This window comes from Monoraphidium neglectum (assembly GCF_000611645.1).
Source record: "Monoraphidium neglectum strain SAG 48.87 unplaced genomic scaffold scaffold00393, whole genome shotgun sequence".
NCBI classification, from domain to species: Eukaryota; Viridiplantae; Chlorophyta; class Chlorophyceae; order Sphaeropleales; family Selenastraceae; genus Monoraphidium; species Monoraphidium neglectum.
In genome coordinates this window covers 4,766-26,872 of record NW_014013235.1, presented here as the reverse complement: position 1 = coordinate 26,872, position 22,107 = coordinate 4,766, and the positions used below count along the sequence as shown (strand labels likewise).

Genomic DNA, 22,107 nt, shown 5'->3' with positions numbered 1-22,107 from the left:
GCAGCAGGAGCCGCAGCTGCAGGCGCCTGCTGGCGCCAACGTGTTGGCTCCCCCGCAGCCCACCGTGGCGGTCCAGCAGGCAGCTGTGCCCGCACCTGCCGCGGCGCCCATGGCAGCTGCGGCGCCGGCCCCTGCCGCAGTGCTCGTCGCTGCTCCAGCGCCGGCACTTGCCGTGGCTCCCCTGGCAGCTGCCGCGCCGGCACCTGCCGCGGCGCCCCTGGCAGCTGCCGTGCTAGCTGCCGCGCCAGCACCTGCCGCAGTGCCCGCGGCTGCTTCAGCGCCGGCACATGCCGTGGCACCCGTGGCAGCTGCAGCGCCCGCAGCCGCCGTGGCGCCCGTGGCAGCTGCAGCGCCCGAACCTGCCACGGCCCCGGCGGCAGCTGCAGCGCCACCCGCACCGCCCTCGCCGCCGGCCATGGCCCCGCCGGTCGCCAAAGCGGCCCCCGCGGCGCCGGCGCCGGCTGACGGGGATGTGCCAGATCTGGATGATCTGGGTGACAGGGGCATCAACGAGATCCCCGCAAACATCACCGAGCTGGTGGAAGACTTGCCAGAGCAGGTGATTTGATTAGATACATCAAAAATTCGCTCACCTGAGCTGCTGGGTGGCGGACCCCGTCTGGCATCGAGCCCGTGCACCCCATCTGTGGGCCGCACCCGTGCTCCTGCCGTCGGCCCACTCCCCCACTTGCTCCCTCGTCCGACCTCAATTGTGCGCCTCGCCCATAATTTTGACAAACCCCGCCTTGTACACTTCCAAACACAAACCCCAGGTCGCGGTAGAGCTGCGCCAGGGGGACCTGCACAGCTGCCTGTCTCGCATGGTGCGCGCCGCCAACGCCCGCGAGCAGGCCGGCCGCGTCGCCGACGCCAACAGCATGCGCTCGGCGTACGCCCAAGTCCAGCACGCGCTGCAGCGCGCGCAGAAGCGCGGGCTCCTCAAGGGCCTGAAGCTTATCATTGGGGCGCTGCGGGAGCTCCTCGCGTGCATGGGGGACGAGCAGCCCCCCAGCGGCTCGGCGGCAGGGGACAGCGCGAGCTGAGGCGGGCGGCGGCGCGCGACGCGGGGGCCGCGCCGCGTCGGACGGCGCGCGGTTCCGCCGCGCGCGCCGCGGCCGCGAGGCCGCGTGCGTCGTGCTTGCTCGGCGCGGTGGTCGCGCGTGTGCGGCCTGCGAGTTGGGCTCCGATTGCGCCTTGTACATTTTTTGTGGCTTTGTGAACGCGATCATGTGTTGCTGCAGTGCGCCGCATGCGTCGGCCTCCCAGACAGTGACCAAGTTTTTGCGCCGCAGCAGCTTTCCCCCTTGCTTTCCTTTTCGCCCTGTCAGCGTTGATTTCTCCCCATCCGCTCCTGCCACCTTGCCGCACAACATCACCAGCCATGCGTTTCCTGTTAGTCACCTCCCCCCGTACACAATATGCTCCATCGGCTTTGCCCGAAAAGCGCCTCATCCCTCGCCGTAATCCTTGTTTATGCGATTAAAGACCCATCACACAAGTTACCTGACGCACTCACCCGGCGGCGGCTGCGCCCGATCGCGCCTGCATGCCATGAGCGGCTGGATTTGGCAGTCGCAGGCCACCCAGACAGCGCAGCGCAGCACGAGCAAAGCGGGTGCATCACCAGCCTGCGGTGCCGCCTTGTAGCCAGGCACACGCCATATCAACAAATCGGGCGAGTTTGGTAGTGGAGGCAGTAGCTGTGCCGTCGGGGCAGCCGGCAGGAAAGATTCCATGATGAAGGTCTGTCGGTGACGGGGCAGGCAGCAAGGCGAGGCGCCGCTGCTCAGCGGCTACGCGGCTCTGGGCGGGGGGAGGCCGCCCGCCCGCGGGCGAGCAGCTGGGGGGAAAGGGGGGTTGCAGCACGCTGCCAAAACTCAACGATGAGGCAGCCGCACTGCAGGTGGCGGTGGTGGGGTGCGCGATTAGGCGGACGTGTCTGCACGCCGAGGCGGAGCAGTTGGTCTCGTGGTTGCTTGCAGCGGCGGCGGCAGTGGGAGCGGTGGGGGCGAGCGCGGCGACGGCAAGAGGTGTGGGAGGCGTGTGCGGTGTTTCCTTGTGTGTGAGGCTCTCGGCCTTCTTCAATACGCTTCTCCGACACAAGGGCTGCATGTTGGCCTTCTTCCATACGCTTCTCCGACACAAGGGCTGCATGGCTGACATAGGGATGCATGCGGATGGTGCTGCTTTTCATTGGCTGCTGGGTTGCCGTGCAACACAATGGCAGATCTGGGCTCCAAGCAGCAAGCGCTCTCATTGTTTTGTCACATCCACAAATATCATACTCTGAAGCCCTCTGCCCAATGAACAACCTTGGGAAACCGAACTGGCCCGAGGCCCAATTTGATTTGTTGTGGCATAACGTTACAGTCAGACACACACTCACACACACGGCGCTGATTGGCAGCGCACACTTGGAGTGAATGAGGCATTGCTGAAACCGAATCACCGCGTCTGCCCGATGTTGTCCATCCACAGCTGCTGGCTCGCGCGCAGCGGCTTGACGCCGTCGTCGGCCGCGGGGCCCCAGTTCATGGTCACCAGCGGCCGGGCAGCCGGCTCCTGGACAGGGACGGGCCCGGCGCCTTGGCCGCCGGTTGCCGCCGCCCTGCCGCCGCTCGGCGCCGCGGCCGGGGCCGCGTGGAACAGCCAAGCACCCTTGCCCTGGCCGCCGGCGAGGGCGCTCCACCAGGCGTCCGGGAAGCCGAGCAGCTTGCGGGCCGGGGCGCGGGCGCCGCCGGGCGTGCGAGCCTCGGCGAGCGGGGACAGGGCTGTTTGGGGGACAGTGGGGGCGGGGGCCAGTAGGGGACGCGTGAGAGTTGGGAGGGTGTGGGTCGGCTGGGCTGCCGCAGGTGGGCCACCACCTGCCCCAAAAGTGTTCCATTGGAGATGCTATATGCATTTGTTGGCATCGAGAGTCGTTGGTGCTGCAGACCGGGATGCATGCTGGCCACCAAACCGTCCTGCTCACCAGACATCGCCAGCAGTGCGGCGAACGCCACCACCATGGTGGCCTTGCTGCTGTGATGGGAACGCATCTTCGGGCTTGGGATTCAAGTCAAGTATGCTTGTTGGTGCTAGAGGTGGGCGATCAGCGCAAGGTATCAAAGATATGGGAGCGTGAGAACGAATGAAGCTGGGCGAATGAAACGGCTACAAATGCGTGAAAAATGATAACATCTACGCTCAAATGCACAAAAATGCGAGCAGTTAAGCACCCGTAGGCAGGCTGCGCTAACAGCGACAAACCTTCTGTCAGCATCTGTCAGGGCGGTTTCTGCGGCAAAACGCCACCCCGTCAGCCTCTGCCGCAGACGTTGCAACGCATCCATGCGCACAAGTGCAGTAGCGTCATGAGGCATGCCAGACACCCATGCTCCCACTTGCCACCTCAAGGTTGCAGTTCTTCAGCAGGCCCCAACGAAACCAGCAGCTGCAGCCCCTATCCCAGCTTTGACTGTTGCACATCTTTGACGGGGGCCACACAACCGAGAACACTTGTCAACCTCCTTTGCAACGTCCAAATCCTTGTCAGACATGCAGATTTTGGAAGCGCCTTGATTTAAAATGCGGTTTTTGGTGGTGTTAACCCACCCTGATGCTGCAAACCAAGGCAGCAGCTGCGCATCTCACCGGTGACCTCACAACAGCCAAGGTGTGGGAAGCGCGCCCCTCAATCCTCACCTTGATGCGTAGTCACTCACGCATTAGGGATGCCTGTTGGTCTGCAATGCACAGGGCAGCCAGCCATTGCAGCAGGTACAAGACGTGATCAGAAGTTTTATGAAAGCTGTGCAGTGATGAACACGGACTCTGTGAGGTGATCCCTGCATCGAGCTGGCGGCTCGTCTGACGATTGTGCGTTGTCTGAATAAAACGCAAGCAGCTAGAAGCCTGGGCACAGAGCAGCAGCGCAGCGGCTGTGGCGATCAAGGCAGTGCAGCAGCAAGGGCAGCGAAAAAAGTTGAAGCCCAGCACCAAGCTGAGCCAGTAGTGCACGACAGCCGTCCGCAGGGCGGCCGATCAGGGCGCAGCCAACTGCGCAGGGGCCAAGCGTGGGATGAAGGCTGGGCCAGAAACGACGCCATGCGTAATTGAAGTGCATGAGGTATGTAAGCCCCTGGCAGCCTGTCTGACTTCAGCAAACTACCCCCAGCGGCCATCAAGTCGCTCGCAAGTTCAATGTTGTGAAAGTCTTCCGGCCAGCATACGGGGGGGCCTTCCCCGCCGTATGCTGGCCCGTGAAACAAACATGTGCAAGCACGCCTGCACACAGCCAGGCGGTGCAGCGTGCGCATGGGTAGCCATGCATGCACACACGCCCCAACTGAACGGCAGCGAGCGCACCCCGCACCGAGGGTGTGCATAGACAGGGTTTGAGATGGCTACGCCACACATCAAGCCAGCAAGTAGTGCAGTGAGAGATTGGGATGCAGCGAACATCACTTGCCGGGACCGTCCGGTCTATTATCCAGCATTTAGCGCAGTGGGAAAGGCGGGCGCCGCCGCATCACCATCGGGTGAGCAGAGGTAGCACTGCGTGCAAGCCCCTCTCTACCAAATACGATACCTTGCGCATTCCGAAGCAGCCAGCTCTTTTCACATTCCCTAGTATCTTTCAACCTGCCACACCAGCCCCGCCCGTGCCGAGTGCCGCTCAGCACAGGAGGTTTGGGGTGTAGTTTGCGCACCGCTTGGCCGCGTTCAGCCTGCGGAGTGGCGTTGGGTGAGAGGTGCAGTGTTTGCAACATCAACAAACGCTGTGTTGATGAGCGCCACCTGCACACACCCCCAGCCTTAACGAGCCCGACGCAGGCGCTGTCTCGATGACGCCAGTCTGCGCAACGCCTGCATGCACACAAAGCAGCAAGCGCGCCGGCCCGGAAGCCAGCTGAGGAACCAGAGGGCCCCGATGCAGGGCACAGCGTGACTCACAGGCCGGCCCTGAATGACGAGGCCCTTGACGCCGTGCAGAAGGCCACCCATAGCCGGTCAAAGCACCGGTATTTGATAGCCTGCAACGAGACGGATCGATGCGGTGTTGTCCATGTGGTGCGGCGGGCTGGTATTGGATGTGCGTCTGATGTAACCCTGTGAAGACTGCTGCCATCCTGGGCTGCCGTCCAGCGGCCTCGCGGTTGTCCCAAGCCGCCTCTGCACCGACAGCCGCCGCAGAAACGCCTTGACACTTCACATCATCCTGCCCACCCGCTCCTGCCCTCACAAAAACCCCCGACCTTACCTGCAGCAAAACGTCCGTGCACTCCTTCTTGCAGCAGCCGTCGACGGTGCCGAGTGTCGTCATCCCGTCCGCGTCACCGCCCCCCGCCGACGACGCCGCCGCCGGCAGCGGGCCAAAGTCGTCGGCGGCGGGGGAGTCCGGCAGGACGCAGGTGTTGAGGCTTGGGACGATGGAGCAGCTGCCTTGCAGGTTTGAAAACTGCGCCAGGACAGACATCGTATCAACTGGGGCATGTGGCACAACAGGGATTGCAGGGAGCATTAGAGTAGCGGAGTTGAGGTTGGAGATGAGAGTGAAGAATCTCCAGTGATTGCACGCAAGTGGGCGCGAGCCGGGCGACCGCTGATCGCAGGGGTTGCAGCGGGGTAGGCCGCGGCTGATGGGATGCGGCCATCACTGTGCCCAGGCGCGTTGCGCCGCGAGCGCAGCCCGTGCAACGCGCCACTGTGCAAATCGAGTGGGCGACGTCAACAAATCGCTGCTCACGGTTTGGTACGAATACCGCGGGGTCCCATGATTTTGGGGACTTTACGGGGCAGGCTGCAAGCGGGGGCCAGGGGCAGGGGCAGGGTCGGGGTCGGGGGGTGGCGCACGTGCAGGCCGACCGAATTCCATGACAGAAGGCCCACGGCGGGGGCCCTGCACCCTCACACAAGGCGATGCGCTTCCCATTCACACGCAGGAACGCAGGCAGACCTGCAACACCGCAAGCCCCACCAGTTTCAGCGGCCCATAATGCAAGGTACCCACCTTTCCAATCCTTCACAATATTTGCCGGGATGTACGCCGGCCCCGCCGCTGCCACCGCCGCCCCTCCAGGCGCGCGCGAGGAGCGATCCTTGGGCGCGGGCGCCTTGAATGCGTTGCCGACAAGGATGAGGTTTGGCAACGCGGAGAGTTTGGCCGACAGCGCGGGGCCGAGGGCGCCGCCCAGCTTGTTATACCTGGGGGAGGCAGCAAAATTGCAAGGAGAGCCGTGGATGTACATGATGCGTTGTCATTGCTGCGGGCGGCCTGTTGACCCGCCGCATCCAGAATTGAGTCTTCGCCGCCCACGGATGCGCGGCGCGCGGGTGCAGGCTGAAAAGAGGGTGGGGCGCGCGACGCAGGGACTCTGTCTGATGGGTGGCGCCGCCCAGGCTGCGTGTCGCGCGACAAATCCCCCCATTGTGGTAACCTCGGACCACTCACGCGAGGTTGAGGTCTTTCAGCGACGAAAGCTTGGCCCAGGCGTCCGGCACGGACCCCGTCAGCTGGTTAAATCCGAGGTTGAGCGCCGTCAGCTTGGCCAGCCCGGACCACTCTGGTGGCAGAGGGCCCTGAAGTTGGTTGGCTCTGCGCGGAAAGGCACGTGGATTTAGGGGTTTAGGGCTTAGGGCTCAGGGGTTCAAGGTTGGCTCCGCCGGGAAAGTCACAGCCGGGCCAGGCTGGCTTGTCAAAGGGCTGTCCTACAGCAGGGTTGTCCTAAAGCTCGAGGCGCGTCGTGGGCGGCGCGATGCATGCTCGCTTTTTCGATCCAGGCCTATGCTCGAAGCGAGGCCGAGGGCGCGGCGCGGCGACAATCGAAAAGTGCGGCGGCGACGCGCTGGCAGGAGCCACTCACGCGAGGTTCAAGGTCGCCAGGGAGGCCAGCGCTCCCCACTCCTTTGGCAGCGAGCCGTCCAGCGTGTTCGAGTCGAGGTTGAGGGCGCGCAGGCTGGCTGCCAGCCCCGCCCACGCGGCGGGCAGCTGGCCTCCCACCTGCCATCCAATAGAGCAGTTGCCATGCATTCATCGAATGGAGGGCTTGAGAGAGGCGACATCGGTGATGAAAGGTGCAGGATGGGGCTGCTAACCCACTCTGGCGACCGCAGCTGAACCATAGGGGGTCACGGTCACCGTGTGGCCGGCTGCACCAACAGTACTGGGTGCGGCGGTCACCCCACCCCATGCGAAGCCGAGGGTGCCTTCCAGACTTTGCAGCAGATTGAATGCAAGCACACTGGAGGCAGCTTCTAGCGAGCTGCCAGCAAGCTGCCAGCAAGCTCTCAGCAAGCCGCCAGAACGGAACAACGAGATTAGGGTAGGCCAGGAAGCATCTTCAGCAAGCAATCCACACTCTACCTGGTTAGAGTGAAGGTCCAGAGACTGCAGGGAGCCCAGGCCTCCAAAGCTGGCAGGGAGGGTGCCCGTGAGCGCGTTGCCACTGCACAGTGGAATACAGGGTGTGCGTGAGGGGTGCGGGGAGGAGATGGACGGAATTGTTGAGGAGGTGCGTCGCGGAGACATGTGTGGAGAAGACGGGTACCAGCACGAGCTGCGCCCCACTATGCCGCTGGACGCCCCCACCACACGTGCAGCCGGCGCCGCCGCGTCGCGACGCGCGGCGGATTCACCTCAGGTTGAGCGCCTTGAGCTTGGTCAGGGCACCCCAGCTGTCGGGCAGCGCGGCGGCCAGGTTGCCGCCCGCGAGGTTCAGCACTTCGACTGACGCCATTCCGGACAGCTCGGAGGGCAGGGTCCCCGACAGCGAGTTGCCTCTGCGGTTGCAGCCAGTGCGGGGCGGCGGGAGCAAGAAGGGGAGTTGAACTTGGGTCCGGGGAGTGCCAACGCATGGTAACAAGCGTGGGGAGCCGAGCGAAGCAGGTGTGATGTGGATGCTGCATGCTCGTCCATTCCCACGAGGCGCAGACAGCACTCCCAAAAGAATGCAGGGACACTGGCAGCCGCTGCCGCTGCCCGCTCGCTGTCCAGTGGTAAGGCAGAGAGGGGGGGGGTGAGGCGGCGAGTTGCAGAGTTTAGAGCAGGCCGGCGGCGGCGCGTCGCTCACCCGAGGCGCAGCTCCTTGATGGCCGCCAGCGACCCGTAATCGATGGGCACGGGCCCGGTGAGGCCGGCGTTCGTGCAGTCCAAGGTTATCAGCTTTGGCAGCTCCCCCAGCAGCGCCCCCGACGGCAGGGCCCCGCCCAGCGCCAGCCCGCGCAGGCCTATGGCCACGACGTCGCCCGCCACGTCGCACTTGACCCCCAGAAACGCCCGGCAGAACGCCCCGCCGGCGCCCTTTGCGGGGTCCCAGCTTCGGAGGGCGGCGCCCTTCTTGTCGACGGCATCCTTGATGGCGAGAAGGGCGTCGAGCTGGGCGGAGGCCGATGGCGAAGCCAAGGCGGAAGTCGGGGGGGCGCTGTCGGGGCAGACCAGGATCTCCTTGCCCTGCAGGTTCTCGTCCGGCTCCCTGGCGCAAATTAAGAGGGCAAAGGAGGGGCAGCAGGAAGGTGAGCAGGCGGGCGCCATGCTGGGGTTTGTACCCCTCGAAATTTTGGAATCTGAGTAGACACCAAGACAGGTGCGTGACATCTCTGAACAAAAGAGGAGAGCCGTTGGGGAAGCCCCGCCTGGAGCTATCAAACGTTGCACCGCTCGTATTGCTGGACAGCCTGGCCCCCCATGGCGCCCCAAACCCACTTGATTTTGTCGAGGTTGTCCAGCAGCAGGCGCTCGAGAGGCACGCCCGCCCTCCAAGCCACACGCGACATGTACTCCTGGGACGCAGGCTGCGCGGGCGCGGCGACGCGGCACGGGCACGGGCGCGGGCGCGGGTGCGGGCGCCAGAGCGAGTGCGGCGGGGCCAGTCAGCGGGGCGATCCGCAGGGACTCATGCGAGCCCTGGTTGCGTTTCGCTCGGGCGATGCGCATGCAGAAATGACCCCCAAGCCACACGAAGGCCGCAAAAACTCCTCCTGTCAGTGTGACAATGCAAGAGCTGCGCGGCTGCTGGCACCACCAGAAATGCCGGCATGCTTGGAAGCACGCTTAGCCCTGCTTCGGCGCGCGACCAAACCCTGCTGATGGAGCATCGGGACGCTGAGCGATGACGTCAGCATGACGAGCTGTCAGACCTCCGATCGGTCCGAGGTCGCGGGTCCATGCCCGCACCTTGTACACCTTGCAGGCTGGGAACTTGAGGGAGGCCGTCAGTGGCAGCTGCGGCACGGGCACGCCGGGCTTAGGCTGCCTGTAGGGCGTGGGGGCAGAGGCCGGAGGGCGGGCGGAGGAGGCGGAAAGAAACGGCACTAGTCAAGCTTGATGCTTCGGTTATGGTATCCAGGTCGGTTGGGAAGGGGTGCTGATCAGAGGCCTTGAATTATGCAACCCCAAGCTCTGGTGAGCGAGTTGAGCGCGTGAAGCTGTGCGAGTGACTGCCAGTGCGGTTTGCTTGGACTCAAGGCGGCCCAAAACGTTGACCTGACAGTGAAAAGCCACGTGAAAGCGACAAACTCAGACACGACGCACGTCAGCAACGCAGTAGTCCATCACGCCACGTCCCGTTGAACGCATCCCGAACGCACAGGACTACGGTATGTGCAAGCGTTCCCGGCAAGCATGCGTGCCAGGCGGGGGGTGGGGGGGGCCTGGCTGCCTCCGCTGCACCCACCACTCCAGGCCGTAGCTGTCTTCTGGGGACAGCACCCCTGCGACCCCATATGCCACATTGAAGGAGCCCTCGTCGGCAAATGACGGCCCCCAGGAGTTCCTGTCCGCAATTTCAGGGTTCAGGGGAAGCTGTTTTACTAGCTGGTCTGGTCGGAAGGGATAGCATGTCAGCAGGTGTGCATGCGTGCTTGTACAATTTTTTTGGGGGAGAGCGGGCCGGTTGCCAAAGTAGGGGTTGCGGGCAAGTTGGGTGTGGGCATCTGTCGGAGGCCGCAACAGTACAAGTCAGCCTGAGCAACGAGCACCATCCCAGGGTGCAACCCCACCTTGCTCTCCAGTACTGCCCTGTGGAGATGTCGGGCGACAACAGCGGCAGTAGGGGAAGGGGGAAGCAACGTTTGACCAGGCGAAGTCCAAGGGACGGGGCTGGGCCTATTCCGCAAAACTCGGCAAAGTGGCAGCCATGCCGTTGCTAGGCTGACGCGAGGACCAAATGCACGACCCCTATTCTTGCCAGCCAAGCACCAAGCATAGGCAATTCTGCGACGTGCATCACAAAGCAGCGCTCCCTCGCAGTGCGCGCCGACCTTCGTTGTCGTAGCCGATCAGCAGGATGGCGTGGGGCTCGACGAGCGTGGCATTTGGAGAGGGACGGTACACGGCGTTACGGTTGGCGCGGTTGCTGAAAAAGCCTCGGAAGTCGCTGCAAGGCGGGATTAGATTGTTGTTGCAATGGAGAGGGGGGAAAGAGACGGGGGAAAACAAGGGTCGGGGCGTCGCTGCGGCGGCACAGTCTGGAAGAGGTGTTCCTTCAAACATGCGACTACACGACTTCAAAAAGAACAAATGTCAAGGGGAGCAACAGCAAACAAGGGAGCAAAGTGCACACCGCGGGCCCCCTCGTCGCCGCACGGGAGCGCACGAGCGCCGGCGCAGACAATCGGGGTGCAGACGCTGGCGCCGCGGCTGAGGGATGCACGAGCCGTGCACGCCGTTGCGCGGCTACACGCATGCCGCCTCACCTCATGATGTCGAATCTTGAGGCCCAAGTTTCGATTTTGATGAGGATGGCGGGGCGACAAGGGGATCAGCAGGCCGTGACGCGGGTCAAGGTGGGGCGGGACCCGTAGAGGTGGCGAGGGCCGGGGCGGGCGGATTGCTGCAAGGCATGACACCCTGTTCAGCCGCCTTCCTCCAAGCCAAGTTCTCCCTGCCCGTCTCCAGGACGGTCGGCCGTGCCCTGCGGCATGCTGCGCGCACGGCTCAACACTCCCAGGTACATCAACATACACACACACACGCACACGCACACGCACACAGACTCACACACACGTATGCTCAAACAGAGAGGGAGAGAGTACCACACAGTCGCACTTGAGCGGGTCCCCCTGAGACAGCGCACCTGGAAATAACCACCCCAAACCTCCTGATCTGCCTCTGCGCCTCCCACATGTTGGGGATCACCCTGTAACTGAAAGATCCCATTGACGCCAGTTGACTGGTTGTGTTGCAGGTCGCCTTGCACACTGATGCCTGGCTCTGATCGCCCCGCAGGTCGGGGCGGTACTGAGGGCGGAGGATTGCGTGGGTGACGGGGTTTGGGGGCAGGAGGGAGGGGGTTAAAGTGCGAATTGTTGTGGGTGTGGAGGGGTGACACGTAATTGCATGTTACAAGTGTGCGTGTGAGTGTGCGTGTGTGTGTGCGAGCGTGAGCGTGAGCGTGAGTGTGTGCGCGTGAGCGTGAGTGTGTGTGTGCGCGCGCGCACGCGCGCGCGCGTGTGTGTGTGTGTGTGTGTGTGTGTGACATAACATGACAGAGGGACAGAGCTATATTGTGCACAAGCGCAAGTAAGGGCATGGGGCTGGCGAGAGGAGGGGCCAGGGCCACCCCCCTCTTCACAGCCGCCACCCGGACTGCCTCAATCACTGCCCCGCGCCTGCTGGCGTCCGCCTCTCTCGCCATTGCCGGCCCTGCCGCCGCCGTAGCTGCGGACGCTCATCACCACCGCGTGCCGCGGCCACGAGCCCCCCCACCCCACCGCCGCCCAAACACGGCCGCGCACCTTCAGGCATTGATCCAGCTTCAGCGGCCGCCCGTCCTTCAGCCGCGACAGCGCACCCTCCAGCGTCCACCCCGAGCTGCACGGCCGCAGCCCCGCCTCGGAGCAGAACGCGAGGTCCTGCACAGACAGCCGCCCGACCTCCTGCGCGCTCCTGTCGAGCGTCGCCGCGACGGCCGCCTCGGCGGCGGCGGCGACGGTGAACGCTGTGCACGTCTGGCAGGATCCCTGGTTTCCCGGCGCCAGCAGGACGGGGTTCTGCCGCGCGTAGTAATCCTGCAGCTTCCAACCGTTCAGGGCGGCGAACGCGTAGATGGGGACCGAAAAGAACCTCGCGGGCGACGTGGCGAGCAGCAGCTGCGCAAATTTGTCGTCCGCGGCGGCGGCGCCTGCCGCCGACGAGCACAGCGTCGTGGACGCGCCGCCGCGGCTGCACGCGCGCTGCGGAGCGGACTTGAACGCGGACTGCCAGCTCCTGGAGCCCTGCCACTGCTGGCGGAAGCGGTCGTAAGCGGACTTGTAGGTGCTGTCTGCGCCGAGCCGCGGCTTGGACGGCACCAGGCCCTGGGCTGCACGCGGGGCGGGCGCGGTGCAGCGTCGGTTGCGGGCCCGCCGCGAGATGGCGTTGGTAAGGTTCCCGAAGCGGGTTGTGCTGCGGCTTGGACGTTGCGGCTCTGATCAAGGGCCGGCTGACCGCGTGACCGGGGGGGCCGGAGCGAGTCGCTCGATTGCGGGTGACATGCGCTTGGGCGCGACGCTGTTGCCCGACGACTGCGCCCCGGGTGCCTCATGCTTGACCTGGCCAGGATTCTGCCCTGCGCAATACACTCGAAACAGGCGTGTCGTCCACAATATTGCCACCCACCAGCTGCTCCCGCGAGAAGCCACGCGAATGTCAAGCACCAGGGAGCCCACACCCGACTTTTTGCTAAGTTCATGTATGCCATTAGTACTTAACGCCACACGACGGTTGATCACCGCCGAAGACACACCACCAAGCTGCAGAAAGGGTCCAGTGGTCACTCTCACTGCTGTCGCGCATGTGTGGAGCGGGTGCCAGCCCGTAGTTATATCTACCATATCAATAAGATGCGCCACAGGAACGTGTTCCTGGGCTCTTGCCAACCAGTGTTGCTGCTGCAACGCCTGACGGTGACAGCCGCAGCTGCAGCCTAGCTGCCAGCCCGCGGTGGGGCCAGTCGGCTTTCAGTCTGTCAGTACGGCACCAGGGTGCTCAGAAGGCCATCGATTCGGTCCAATTAGCACTTCGCGATGAGCGCGTCGGCGTGGTGGCGGGCGTTTCTCGGTGCAGGGCACAGCAATCACCCTCATGTCAAGTCACTCCCGCACCATCAGTCACGCGAGCGCGCAGCGCCGCTGGCGCGCAGTTATGCGAAGATTCAAGCGACGCCAATGTCACTGGCTCGGCCCTGTTTGTCCATTATTTGTATGCGACACGGGCTGGGGCCCCTCCTCCCCGTTCTATGCTGACCCGACCCCCAGCTCTGTCTGCTTCTGCACCAACCTTGGCTAACCGACAACCGCAGCAATAGGAACATCGGCACCCCACAACGCGCACAGCCAAAAGCTGGGGTGATTTTTGGTTACAAAAGCGAAGCCTGACAGCCAGCGCACGCTGAGCCGCCCGCGGAGAGCAGGCTGAGGGGGCGGCCGCCGCCCTGGAGAGCAGCAGGCTGTTTGCGGAGGCCAACGAAAAGCGAGTGTCTTCACCCGTAGCACCGGATGGGGTCGTTGCAGCCCTTTGCCGGGCTCTGGGGCTGCCCGAAGCGCCCGCCCTGCGGCCATCGCGAGGGCACAAGGGAGAGGGGGTGAGGTGCGCGCACGTACGAATCGCTGCGTGAGAGAGTGCTGAGGTGCAACGGGGCGTGCAGCACGCGGGTTCTGCTTCAGCAAACGGGCCCCAACGCACAGGTGCCAGCCCGCGGCGCGAATGACGGCCTGAAATCGTGGGTTGGTTGCTGCCTTGCTGGTTTGATCGTTTTGACAATGTTTGCTCTTGTAGCAGGCAGCGTCCCATCCGATTTGGTTCTGTCTGCGTGCAGGGTCCCGCACCTTAGCCAGGTAATTCTGGTGGTAGGGCTGCAGGAAGCAAGGTGGGCGGATACCGGGCGAGGCACAAGGAGCACATTGAGGCGGGCAGGAGAGGGGCCGGTGTGTGTGAGGAGGTCGGGAGCGCGCAACAGCCGAGGCGAGGGGGGCGCTGGCGCTGCGTTTTGGAGCGAGCGCGGCGTGCCAAGGGGGGAGGCGACCTGGGGTCGCCAGGATGCCCATTGACGGGCACAGCGAGTGCTGCGGCAAGGCTACATGAGCAAAGGATGGCAATGGGCGAGGCCAGGGCCCCAGGCAGTGGTGGGGGCGGTGCGCGGGTGGGGGATGATGTCATTATGACTCACCTCGGCCGCCGAGTACTCCTTGAGAGGCTGCAGTGTCGAAAGGTGTGACATGGTGTTGATGAATGGAGAGTAAAACAGGATTAGGGGGCGGGGAGGGTCGAATTCAAAACCAGCTGTCCTGTAGCTGGGGCTGCACAAAACGATGGGATGACACGGTCCAGTTATGGAATGCAGGCGACAACGCGAGTTGACCCCACGTCCACCCCCAGCCATGCAAGCGGGTTGGCGTCGCTGCGGGCGTCCCGCAACGGGTTCAGGGCAAGGGCGTCGCTGCCATCGCCGGGGGCGCGGCAGTTGAGCAGGCGTCTGAGGATCTCGAATCGCACCTCGAGCTCGGTGTAGATCTTGAGGCCGGGCATGGCTGCCCGCTTGGCCTCGATGTACCTGTCGCGGACGGCACCGGCAGTTTCGGAGACGGTCAGGCAGAGTGACACGCAACCAACACAATTGAATACAAAGTATCAGCGCACTCGGAGGGCCTTGAACCCAGGCGCGGAACAGGTTCACCCTTCACCGCGCCCTCCCCGGCGGGCATCGGAGGGGCGCGGCGCCGTGGCCGGTCAATCCTCTGCGCCCCCACCTGGCCGCCTCCTGCGCCTGCTCCTCTGTGGTGGTGTAGATGCCGGCCCGGTATTGGGTGCCGCTGTCGGCGCCCTGGCGGTCCTTGGAGGTGGGGTCGTGCTTTGCCCAGAAGGTGTCGAGAAGCTGCGGGGCAGGGCAGCAGCGATGAGGGGATCAAAATTGTTACAAGGCCCCCTGGTCTCCCGTCCTAGGGCAAACGAGTGTGGTTTAAATGAATGAGCTGCCCTGCCCAAGCAAACACCTGCGAATTGGGGCCCCTTGCATCGAACAGATAAGGTGAGTCTGATAGAGCGCCTACGCGGAGTACAAGCTAGCTCAAAACCTCGCCAAACTCAGACAAGCGCTCCTCATAGCCCAAACATACGCGCGCGCACAAACACAAACAAACACACACACACACACGCACAAACACACACTCACACATCAGCACCACCACCAAATCCACCAACTCGACCATCACACATTCGAGTGCGGGAGCGTCGCACACTGACAAAATGTTACCAGGTGCGCTCAACTCACCTGCCCAAAAGTGACCGCGTCCGGGTCGTAGACCACCTTGACCACCTCTGTGTGGCCGGTGGTGCCGCTGCACACGTCCTCGTAAGAGGGGTTGGGCACCTTGCCCTGGCTGTACCCCACCTCGGTCGAGATCACACCTTGGGCCGCATGCATGCCACATGTTGGAAGGGGGCAACAATATCAGGACGTCGCATGCAGAGCTCCAGAGACGGCAGCGCAAAATGGAGCCCTGCCCTGAAATCCTCCAAATTTCTAGCAATCAGGGACGACGGACGCAGTCTGAAATCTGCGCAGGCAATCACAACGAGGGACAACCCTCCCACACAACGTGCCCGCCCGACACTTGTAGTATTCACAGGCGCCGAAGCAGTCATGATCCTGTGCCGTACGCCCAACCCCTGGATTCGGCACGCACCTGGAACGCGGTCGAACAGGAGCTGAGGGCCCCAGAAGCAGCCGGCACCGAACACGATCGTCTGGGCGCCGGCGGCCTGGATGAGTGACATCAGCTCGACATCAAAGGTCAGGTGCTTGCCTGGGGTGGGGCGCAAGAGGGCCAGTTGTGGTGGATGGTGGGCTGGGATGAGGGACAACTGCCCAAACAAGGGAACAACCGCACACGCTGACACCTGTCTCATACACGAGTCAACCACAGCTGCCCACAACCACCCCCGAACCGACCCCCCGCGTCCCACCGGCGAGCTCTGGGTTGAGGTCGATGGTGACGTCGCCGCTGGGGTCAACCTTGGACACCACCGCCTGCATGCCATTGCTCAGGCCCACGCGGTCGCCCTCACTCAGGCCCTTGGGCGCGCGGTCTGAGGTGGAGGGGGTGGGGACGGCCAATTTGTGTGTGTGTGTGTGTGTGCGTGTGTGTAGGTATGTGTAGGTGTTTTTGGGGTGGAAGAGGGAAGAGTGGGCTGTGGGAGTGAGCAGGGGGAGGTTCGCACGGAGATTGCTGCATACAGGGTGTGGCGGAAGGGGGCGTGTTGAAGGCGGTGGCCGGGGATTGGACCTATGAACATCCAGTCTCACCAGCAGGCACCGTGATGACGGCTTCGGGGTCGCGCTCTCCATAGCCCTCCTCAGGCGTCAGCCGCACCTGCAGACACAAAGGAATATGTCAAACAACCCAACACCAACATCGGCGGCCCAGGTCGACGCTGACGCGCCGAGCAGCTGCACTGTTGGTCAGGTGGAGACAGCGGCCCGGGGTGGCCAGAGCAGGCCCCCCAGAGGCGCGAACTCCAGGGGTCTGCGCGCGGCCGATAGTCGGAGGAATTATGGCTGCGGCCAATCACCCCAGCTGGGGAAGCCAGGCCCTGGGAAGCGCGGGTGGCATGTGGGCGCCGCACCTTCCGGGTCTCGCCCACAGCCAGGCCTGTCACGGCCTTGTCGAAGCCCTGTGGTCATGCAGTGGGAGAGCAGGGGTGTGGATTGGTGGGGGGCGGGTTCCGTTGGCACAAAGATAGGGGACAGGAGGGGACGGCAAATTGCGCGGCAGCAAAGACCGCTGGGACAGAAAGCGTTCAGCATGCGCCCATCCCGCCTCCCGTTAGAGAGGCTCCGCGCACGCTCCGCCCTGAACACGCCCCGCCTCATATGCGCCCCTGCCAGCGCCCCCCCACCCCCCCCCCCTCGGCTTGTCCGAGGTTCCAAGGCGCGCGCCTTGATCACGCGGCCGGCGCCGATCTGGAACTCCAAGGGAGCGCGGCCGTCCTGGCGGCTGCTGTCGAACACAGAGCCTGGGGGGGATGGCGGGACCCGGCCTTCGGCGACGCGCTCATGTACATCGTGCAGGGGAGAGGGGGTGCCACTCCGCATGGGGGTCGTAAACGCAGTGAAGATCATGCCTGCAGCTGGGGCAGCGTCAGCAACCCACCATCGTCGAGGGTCCCGGTGTAGTGCACGGTCACAAAGTCCCCCTCCGCCGCCTTGGCCTGGGAAGCGGTGACGCACAGCGTGCGGCGCGCGGCTGCAGCTGGGCGGCAAGGGGCAGCCGCGGCCGAAAACGCCCTTCTGTGCGGAGGTCGAGTGATGGGCACGGTCGCGAGCACGGGGAGACGCTTTGGATATGCGTTTTGGGTCAGAAACGCGGCCAATGAGCGTGGATGCCGTCAAAGAAGGCTCCTCCCTCCGCCACAAGAATCTGGCACGGGCACGAGAGTCGCCACTGCCTCATCTTATGCTGTCAAGGCAAATAGACGCACCTAACAAGGGCTTTGGAGGCCTGCATGCTTGCTGAGGCGCTGGGTGGTCTCAACCGATGAGATCACTCCCTGTCCGCAAACTGTATCTACGCTCTGAATCGTTGATTGGCCTGCTCTGAATCTTTGAGTATATATTCAAATATTATGGATTTGAAATCCGCCGCATGGATTGCAGCCATTCAGATGGTCAATCTGGCAAGTTGACCATGACCACGAAGTGTCAGGTCGCCACCCGCACAAAGCTGCACTGCCGGTCTTGTGGATCAACCCCTGCAAAAGCTGTGCATCCCTGCGGGTTCACGGCGGTTCCAAACACGTAGCATGCCTGCAGGCCCTGTCCTGGCTCGGTAAAACAGGACTCACAGTCACAGAGCGACGAAACAATACCGCATGTCACATCTCTGGACCACCACCCGGGCCACACGCGCGATAACCTCATGCTGAAATGGCATACGCTTGCGCCCCTGCCCGCTACTCGCTCTTTTCAAGTAATGAAGGCCCTCTCAAGTTAAGATGTGCAGGCTCCTTGCTCAGGAGCGCTCCGTCCTCAGCAGGCTGAAAGCTGCGCAGAACTCTGACTGCCCTCATGGGACGGCGCACAAAGCTGCAGCGGATTGTGTACATGCCGCAGCAACCCCAGGCGGGGAGCCGGGCCCCATCAGAAAAAACGCCAAAAACGCAGGCCCGCATCACAGGTCGACGCGCCACGTGTGCCCGCAGTCCAGGCAGCAGCACTTCTGGAATTCGAAGCGCTCGATAGCATACGTGCCGCCGCTCAGCACGACGTGCACCTGCGCGCGCCGCGCGCGGCACGCGGGGCATTCCCTGTCGTAGCTCACGTGCGTTCCCCCACCCCCCACCCCGCCCTCAGCCATCAGCCGCTCCCACGCCTCCTCCTGCCGCCGCGCGCGCGCGGCCCGCGCCTCGGCGAGCGCGCGCGCCCCGGCGGGCGCGAGCGCGTCGCTGCCCATGCGCGCGACGGCCTCGGGGGCGGCGTCGCCGGAGAGCAGCGGCGCGGCGACGCCGTCTGCGTGGCGCAGCGCGGCGGAGACCGCCTTGACGCGCGCAGAGTACGCCGCCCGCCACCCGTCGAGCGCTCCTCCGCCGCCCCCTCCGCCGCCGCTGCTGCTGTCAAGCGCCACTTTGTGCAGGGCAGCCTCTAGTTGCTCTGCCAGCAACGTGATGCGCTCTCTCTTCTCTGAAGACAGCTCTCCTTTGGCCGCGGCCGCCCGGGCCGCTGCCCCATCTTGCTGCTGCCGCTCGGCTGCGCTGCGGCAGTGCTCTTCCAGGGAGTTGACCAGCAGCCGCAGCGCCTTTGACCGCAACGCTGCGTCGCCGGCTGAAGCCCCCCTCGTCGCCGCCTTGGCATCAGCAGCTGCCGCAATCGCTCGCCTCCCCGCCGCCCCTGCAGCAGGCCCCCGCTCCTGCCCGGCCGCGGCGTCGCCGGACGCCGCGCGCTCGCGCCGCCGACGCTGCGCGGCGGCGGCCGCCTCGACCTGGGCCCGCCAGCAGGCCACGACCTCTGCAGCCAGCGACGACACCTGAGGGTTCGCGTGCCGCCTCAGCGCCGCCACGCGCTTGCCCGCCGCTGTCAACTTGAGTAGTTCTGCCGTCACCGGCCACAGCAGCAGCCGCCGCAGCAGCGCCAGCAGCACGCACGCGTCCCCGCCCGCCGGGGCGGCGCCGGCCTCGGCTGCGCTGCTGGTTGCCGGGCCGCCCGCGGCGCGCTCAAGCGCGGAGCACAGCTGCCCGAGGCCCGCCGCCGCGCGCCGCTCCGCCCAGCCGCGCAGCCGGGCGTTGGCCGCGGCGATGACCTCACGCAGCGGCCGGCCCGCCTCGACCGCCGCCTCCGGGCCGTCCTTGATGGCCCCGCGGCGCTTTGCCGCCGCCGCGGTGCGGCGGGCTGGGCCGGCTGCATCACGTGGCAGCGGGCGCAGGCTCCCGCCCAGCGCCGCGCCCCCGAGCGCGCCCGCGGCGGCCGCCGTGTGCATGCTGATGGCGCCGCAAAAGGTCTCCTCCAGTTGGCGCACATTCACTTGCACGCCCAGGCCCCTGGCGGCCAGGGCCCGTGCCTCCTGCCGCTGCTGCTGCCCTTCCGACTGCTGCTGCTGCTGCTGCTGCTGCTGCTGCTGCTGGTGCTGTTCCTGCTGTTGGCTCTGCCCCTGTTCCTGCCCCTGCTGCTGCCGCTGTTCTTTCACCTCCCCGCCACTGCCGCCGCCTCCACTCACGTCCTCCGCGTCTTTCTCTCCAGCAGGCGGCGATGCGGCGCCAGATGACATCAGCTGCTCCATCCAGGCAAAGCGCCCGCTCGCGGCGGCGCGCTCAGCGCGGCGGCGCGCGTCGTTGAGGCTGCCGGCCAAGGCGGACGCGAACGGCAGGGGCAGCTCGAGGCAGTCTGATCTGTGAGGGATGAGGTGGTGCGTCGTGTGATCAAGCATATGTCATTCCATCACCACAAGAGCCGTTGGTTTGGGAGAGATTGCCGGTTGGCAGGAGAGCAATCAATGAAGCGTGCGCCGCTACACAGGAGGCAAGTCGAGCAGCCAGGAGCGCGCAAGAGGTCCACATGCATTCGAATACGCAGTAGAGCCATTCTATGGCACATTGCATGCGCTGACGCATGCATGCACGCACACACGCACGCTCGTGCACATGCATACACACACACGCACACATGCACGCACACACACACACACACACACACACACACACACACACACGATCACTCACACACACACACACACACGAATGCGTGGACACACACACTATCTCTCTCTCTTACACGCATATACACTCTGTCTCTCACATGTGCAAACACAAACACACATTCTCTCCCGCACTCTCTCACGCACACACCACACTACATTCTGCATGTGCAATCTCCCACTCCAACCACACCTGAGCATGCCGCACAGCGCCACATAAGCCGACACATCCTCCTCCAACCGCCGCACCGCCTCTGGCCCCAGCCGCCGCGCCGCCGCCGCCGCCGCGGCGCCGGCGCTCATGCCAGCCAGGCCGCCAGCCATGGGGCCCTCGCGCGCCGCGGCGGCCTGCAGGCGCTCGAGTATGCGCGCCACGCAGGCCTCAAGCTGCCGCAGCTGGCGCGCGCGCCTGGCCGCCTTGGCTGCGCGGGGGATGGTTTGCGGCAGAGAGGGTGAGTCAGGAAAGCAAAAGGGACCTCCACAAATTGCGCAAACCTGCGCAGTTCCAGCAGTCTGCCGGTGATTGAACGTTGGGATTATACATCTCAATGTTGACAATTTGTCAACATTGGGATGTATAATCCCAACGTTCAACGTAGGATGCCTATTCCACCCTGCCCTGAACACAGCAACCAAGGCAAAGTCACGGTGAGAACAGAAAACCTGCACCCCCCAGCAAGTGTCACCTGCCCCCCAAGCCTTGCAATGTGCTGTCTGCAGGCACATGTTTCACCAATCGCATCCTCGGCCGAACTGCACAGCACAGCTCAGCACAGCGCCTACGCACTCACCCGCATCTCTCCTGCATTGTGCAACGTCTCAGCAAAACCCAACAATCCTGTGTCTACTCATCCACACACACTCACGCACGCGCGTGCACACACACACACACACACACAAACACACACACTCACACTCACACACACACACACTCACACACACACGCACGCACACACGCACACATATACACACGAGCCCGCGCGCGTCCGACCCTCTCACCCGTGCAGTGCGTCGTCTCCAGGTAAAACTCGGCAACAGCATCTCGCAGGTCCTCAGCAGAATTCACAAAGTCAACAACCTGCGGCAGCGGCTTGCCGAGGCGCGGCGCGGGGCGCGAGAGGCGCCCCAAGACCTGCACGGCGCGCGCCCCTGTGTGTGCGGTGGTGAGGTTATGGCAGAGAGTGGGGAGAGGGCAAGCGCGGAGCTTGTTAGGTCTTTTTCGGGGCAGCGGGACAGGGGGACGACTTAGGAAGCGGGCCGGGGGCGCGGGAGGTCGCTGGGCGCACAGGCTTGTCGAAGCGGCTGCGAGCTGGCGCGCGGCGCGCAGCCCTCCGGGGCGCGCCAGTCGTGCGGCCGTGTGCCCCTGGGCGGCGGCTCGCAGGAAGCGCGTGCTGTGCTGCGTCGTCTGCCGGCCCCCGCCCTCACCTGCGAGGGGCCTGTCGACGAACATCATCGCCAGCCGGGGGTCGTCGTAGCCGGTCTCGTACTTGCTGCACACGACCAGCAGCCGCGCCGCGGACGGGTTTCGGCGGCCGCCGTTGAGCGCCGCTTCCGTCACTTCCGCGGCCCCGCCCCCTGCCGCCCATTCACTCGCCGGCCCTGCCGCCGTATCGCCGCCGCCGCCGCCGCCGCTGCTCGGCTGTGAGGCGCTGCCTTGCTGTGCGCCACCAGGGCCGTCCGCGCCTGCGCCGCCGCGTGCCGGCGCCGCCTCGGCCGGCGGGGGCCTCTGCTGCTGCTGCTGCCCACTGTCGACCCGGGCCGCGGGTGCAAATCCGACCGCCGCCCCCAACGACGTGCCGGATGAGATGAGGCTCGCGTCCCGCCTCACAAGCCGCCGCTTCGGCCACAGCGCGCACGCCGGTGGCGGCTGGGGAGGCAGCCCGCCCCCAGACACAGCCCTGCCCTCCTTGCCGCTCCCAGACGCTGCCCGCCTGACGGGCAGCCCCGCCGTCGCGGCCGTGGCGG

The 22,107-nt window shown here is 64.7% G+C and overlaps 6 protein-coding genes across 6 annotated transcripts in view; 1 reads left to right on the top strand and 5 right to left on the bottom strand.

Moving 5' to 3' along the window:
- Positions 1 to 415: 415 nt before the first annotated feature.
- MNEG_3210 (hypothetical protein) lies at positions 416 to 1,043 on the top strand (the record flags this gene model as incomplete). Its single annotated transcript, XM_014048318.1, has 2 exons — positions 416 to 559; positions 774 to 1,043. The coding sequence occupies 2 exons, from the start codon at positions 416 to 418 to the stop codon at positions 1,041 to 1,043; spliced, it is 414 nt and encodes a 137-aa protein (XP_013903772.1).
- Positions 1,044 to 2,445: 1,402 nt separating this feature from the next.
- Positions 2,446 to 3,008, bottom strand: MNEG_3209 (hypothetical protein; the record flags this gene model as incomplete). Its single annotated transcript, XM_014048317.1, has 2 exons — positions 2,446 to 2,771; positions 2,972 to 3,008. The coding sequence occupies 2 exons, from the start codon at positions 3,006 to 3,008 to the stop codon at positions 2,446 to 2,448; spliced, it is 363 nt and encodes a 120-aa protein (XP_013903771.1).
- A 1,923-nt stretch (positions 3,009 to 4,931) lies between these two features.
- Positions 4,932 to 10,679, bottom strand: MNEG_3208 (hypothetical protein; the record flags this gene model as incomplete). The annotated part of the gene is made up of 15 exons (XM_014048316.1): positions 4,932 to 5,015; positions 5,243 to 5,466; positions 5,729 to 5,782; positions 5,993 to 6,186; positions 6,434 to 6,577; positions 6,846 to 6,982; positions 7,346 to 7,427; positions 7,618 to 7,761; positions 8,052 to 8,453; positions 8,684 to 8,772; positions 9,155 to 9,233; positions 9,654 to 9,752; positions 9,979 to 9,997; positions 10,240 to 10,355; positions 10,675 to 10,679. The coding sequence occupies 15 exons, from the start codon at positions 10,677 to 10,679 to the stop codon at positions 4,932 to 4,934; spliced, it is 1,872 nt and encodes a 623-aa protein (XP_013903770.1).
- Positions 10,680 to 11,571: 892 nt separating this feature from the next.
- MNEG_3207 (hypothetical protein) lies at positions 11,572 to 13,271 on the bottom strand (the record flags this gene model as incomplete). The annotated part of the gene is made up of 2 exons (XM_014048315.1): positions 11,572 to 12,281; positions 13,238 to 13,271. 2 exons carry the CDS (start codon positions 13,269 to 13,271, stop codon positions 11,572 to 11,574), a joined length of 744 nt encoding a protein of 247 aa, XP_013903769.1.
- Positions 13,272 to 13,439: 168 nt separating this feature from the next.
- On the bottom strand, positions 13,440 to 17,463 carry MNEG_3206 (peptide-methionine (S)-S-oxidereductase; the record flags this gene model as incomplete). The annotated part of the gene is made up of 13 exons (XM_014048314.1): positions 13,440 to 13,508; positions 13,786 to 13,812; positions 14,127 to 14,153; positions 14,453 to 14,510; positions 14,707 to 14,831; positions 15,228 to 15,364; positions 15,643 to 15,762; positions 15,923 to 16,045; positions 16,263 to 16,329; positions 16,583 to 16,630; positions 16,905 to 16,972; positions 17,110 to 17,246; positions 17,438 to 17,463. 13 exons carry the CDS (start codon positions 17,461 to 17,463, stop codon positions 13,440 to 13,442), a joined length of 1,032 nt encoding a protein of 343 aa, XP_013903768.1.
- A 663-nt stretch (positions 17,464 to 18,126) lies between these two features.
- MNEG_3205 (type I restriction enzyme, R subunit) overlaps positions 18,127 to 22,107 on the bottom strand; it is a gene marked incomplete at both ends in the record, with an annotated part of 7,782 nt that continues 3,801 nt past the window's right edge. Inside the window, 4 exons of the mRNA XM_014048313.1 lie at positions 18,127 to 19,837; positions 20,336 to 20,564; positions 21,142 to 21,291; positions 21,568 to 21,825. Coding sequence (XP_013903767.1) covers positions 18,127 to 19,837; positions 20,336 to 20,564; positions 21,142 to 21,291; positions 21,568 to 21,825 — 2,348 coding nt within the window. The remainder of the gene's footprint in view (positions 19,838 to 20,335; positions 20,565 to 21,141; positions 21,292 to 21,567; positions 21,826 to 22,107) is intronic.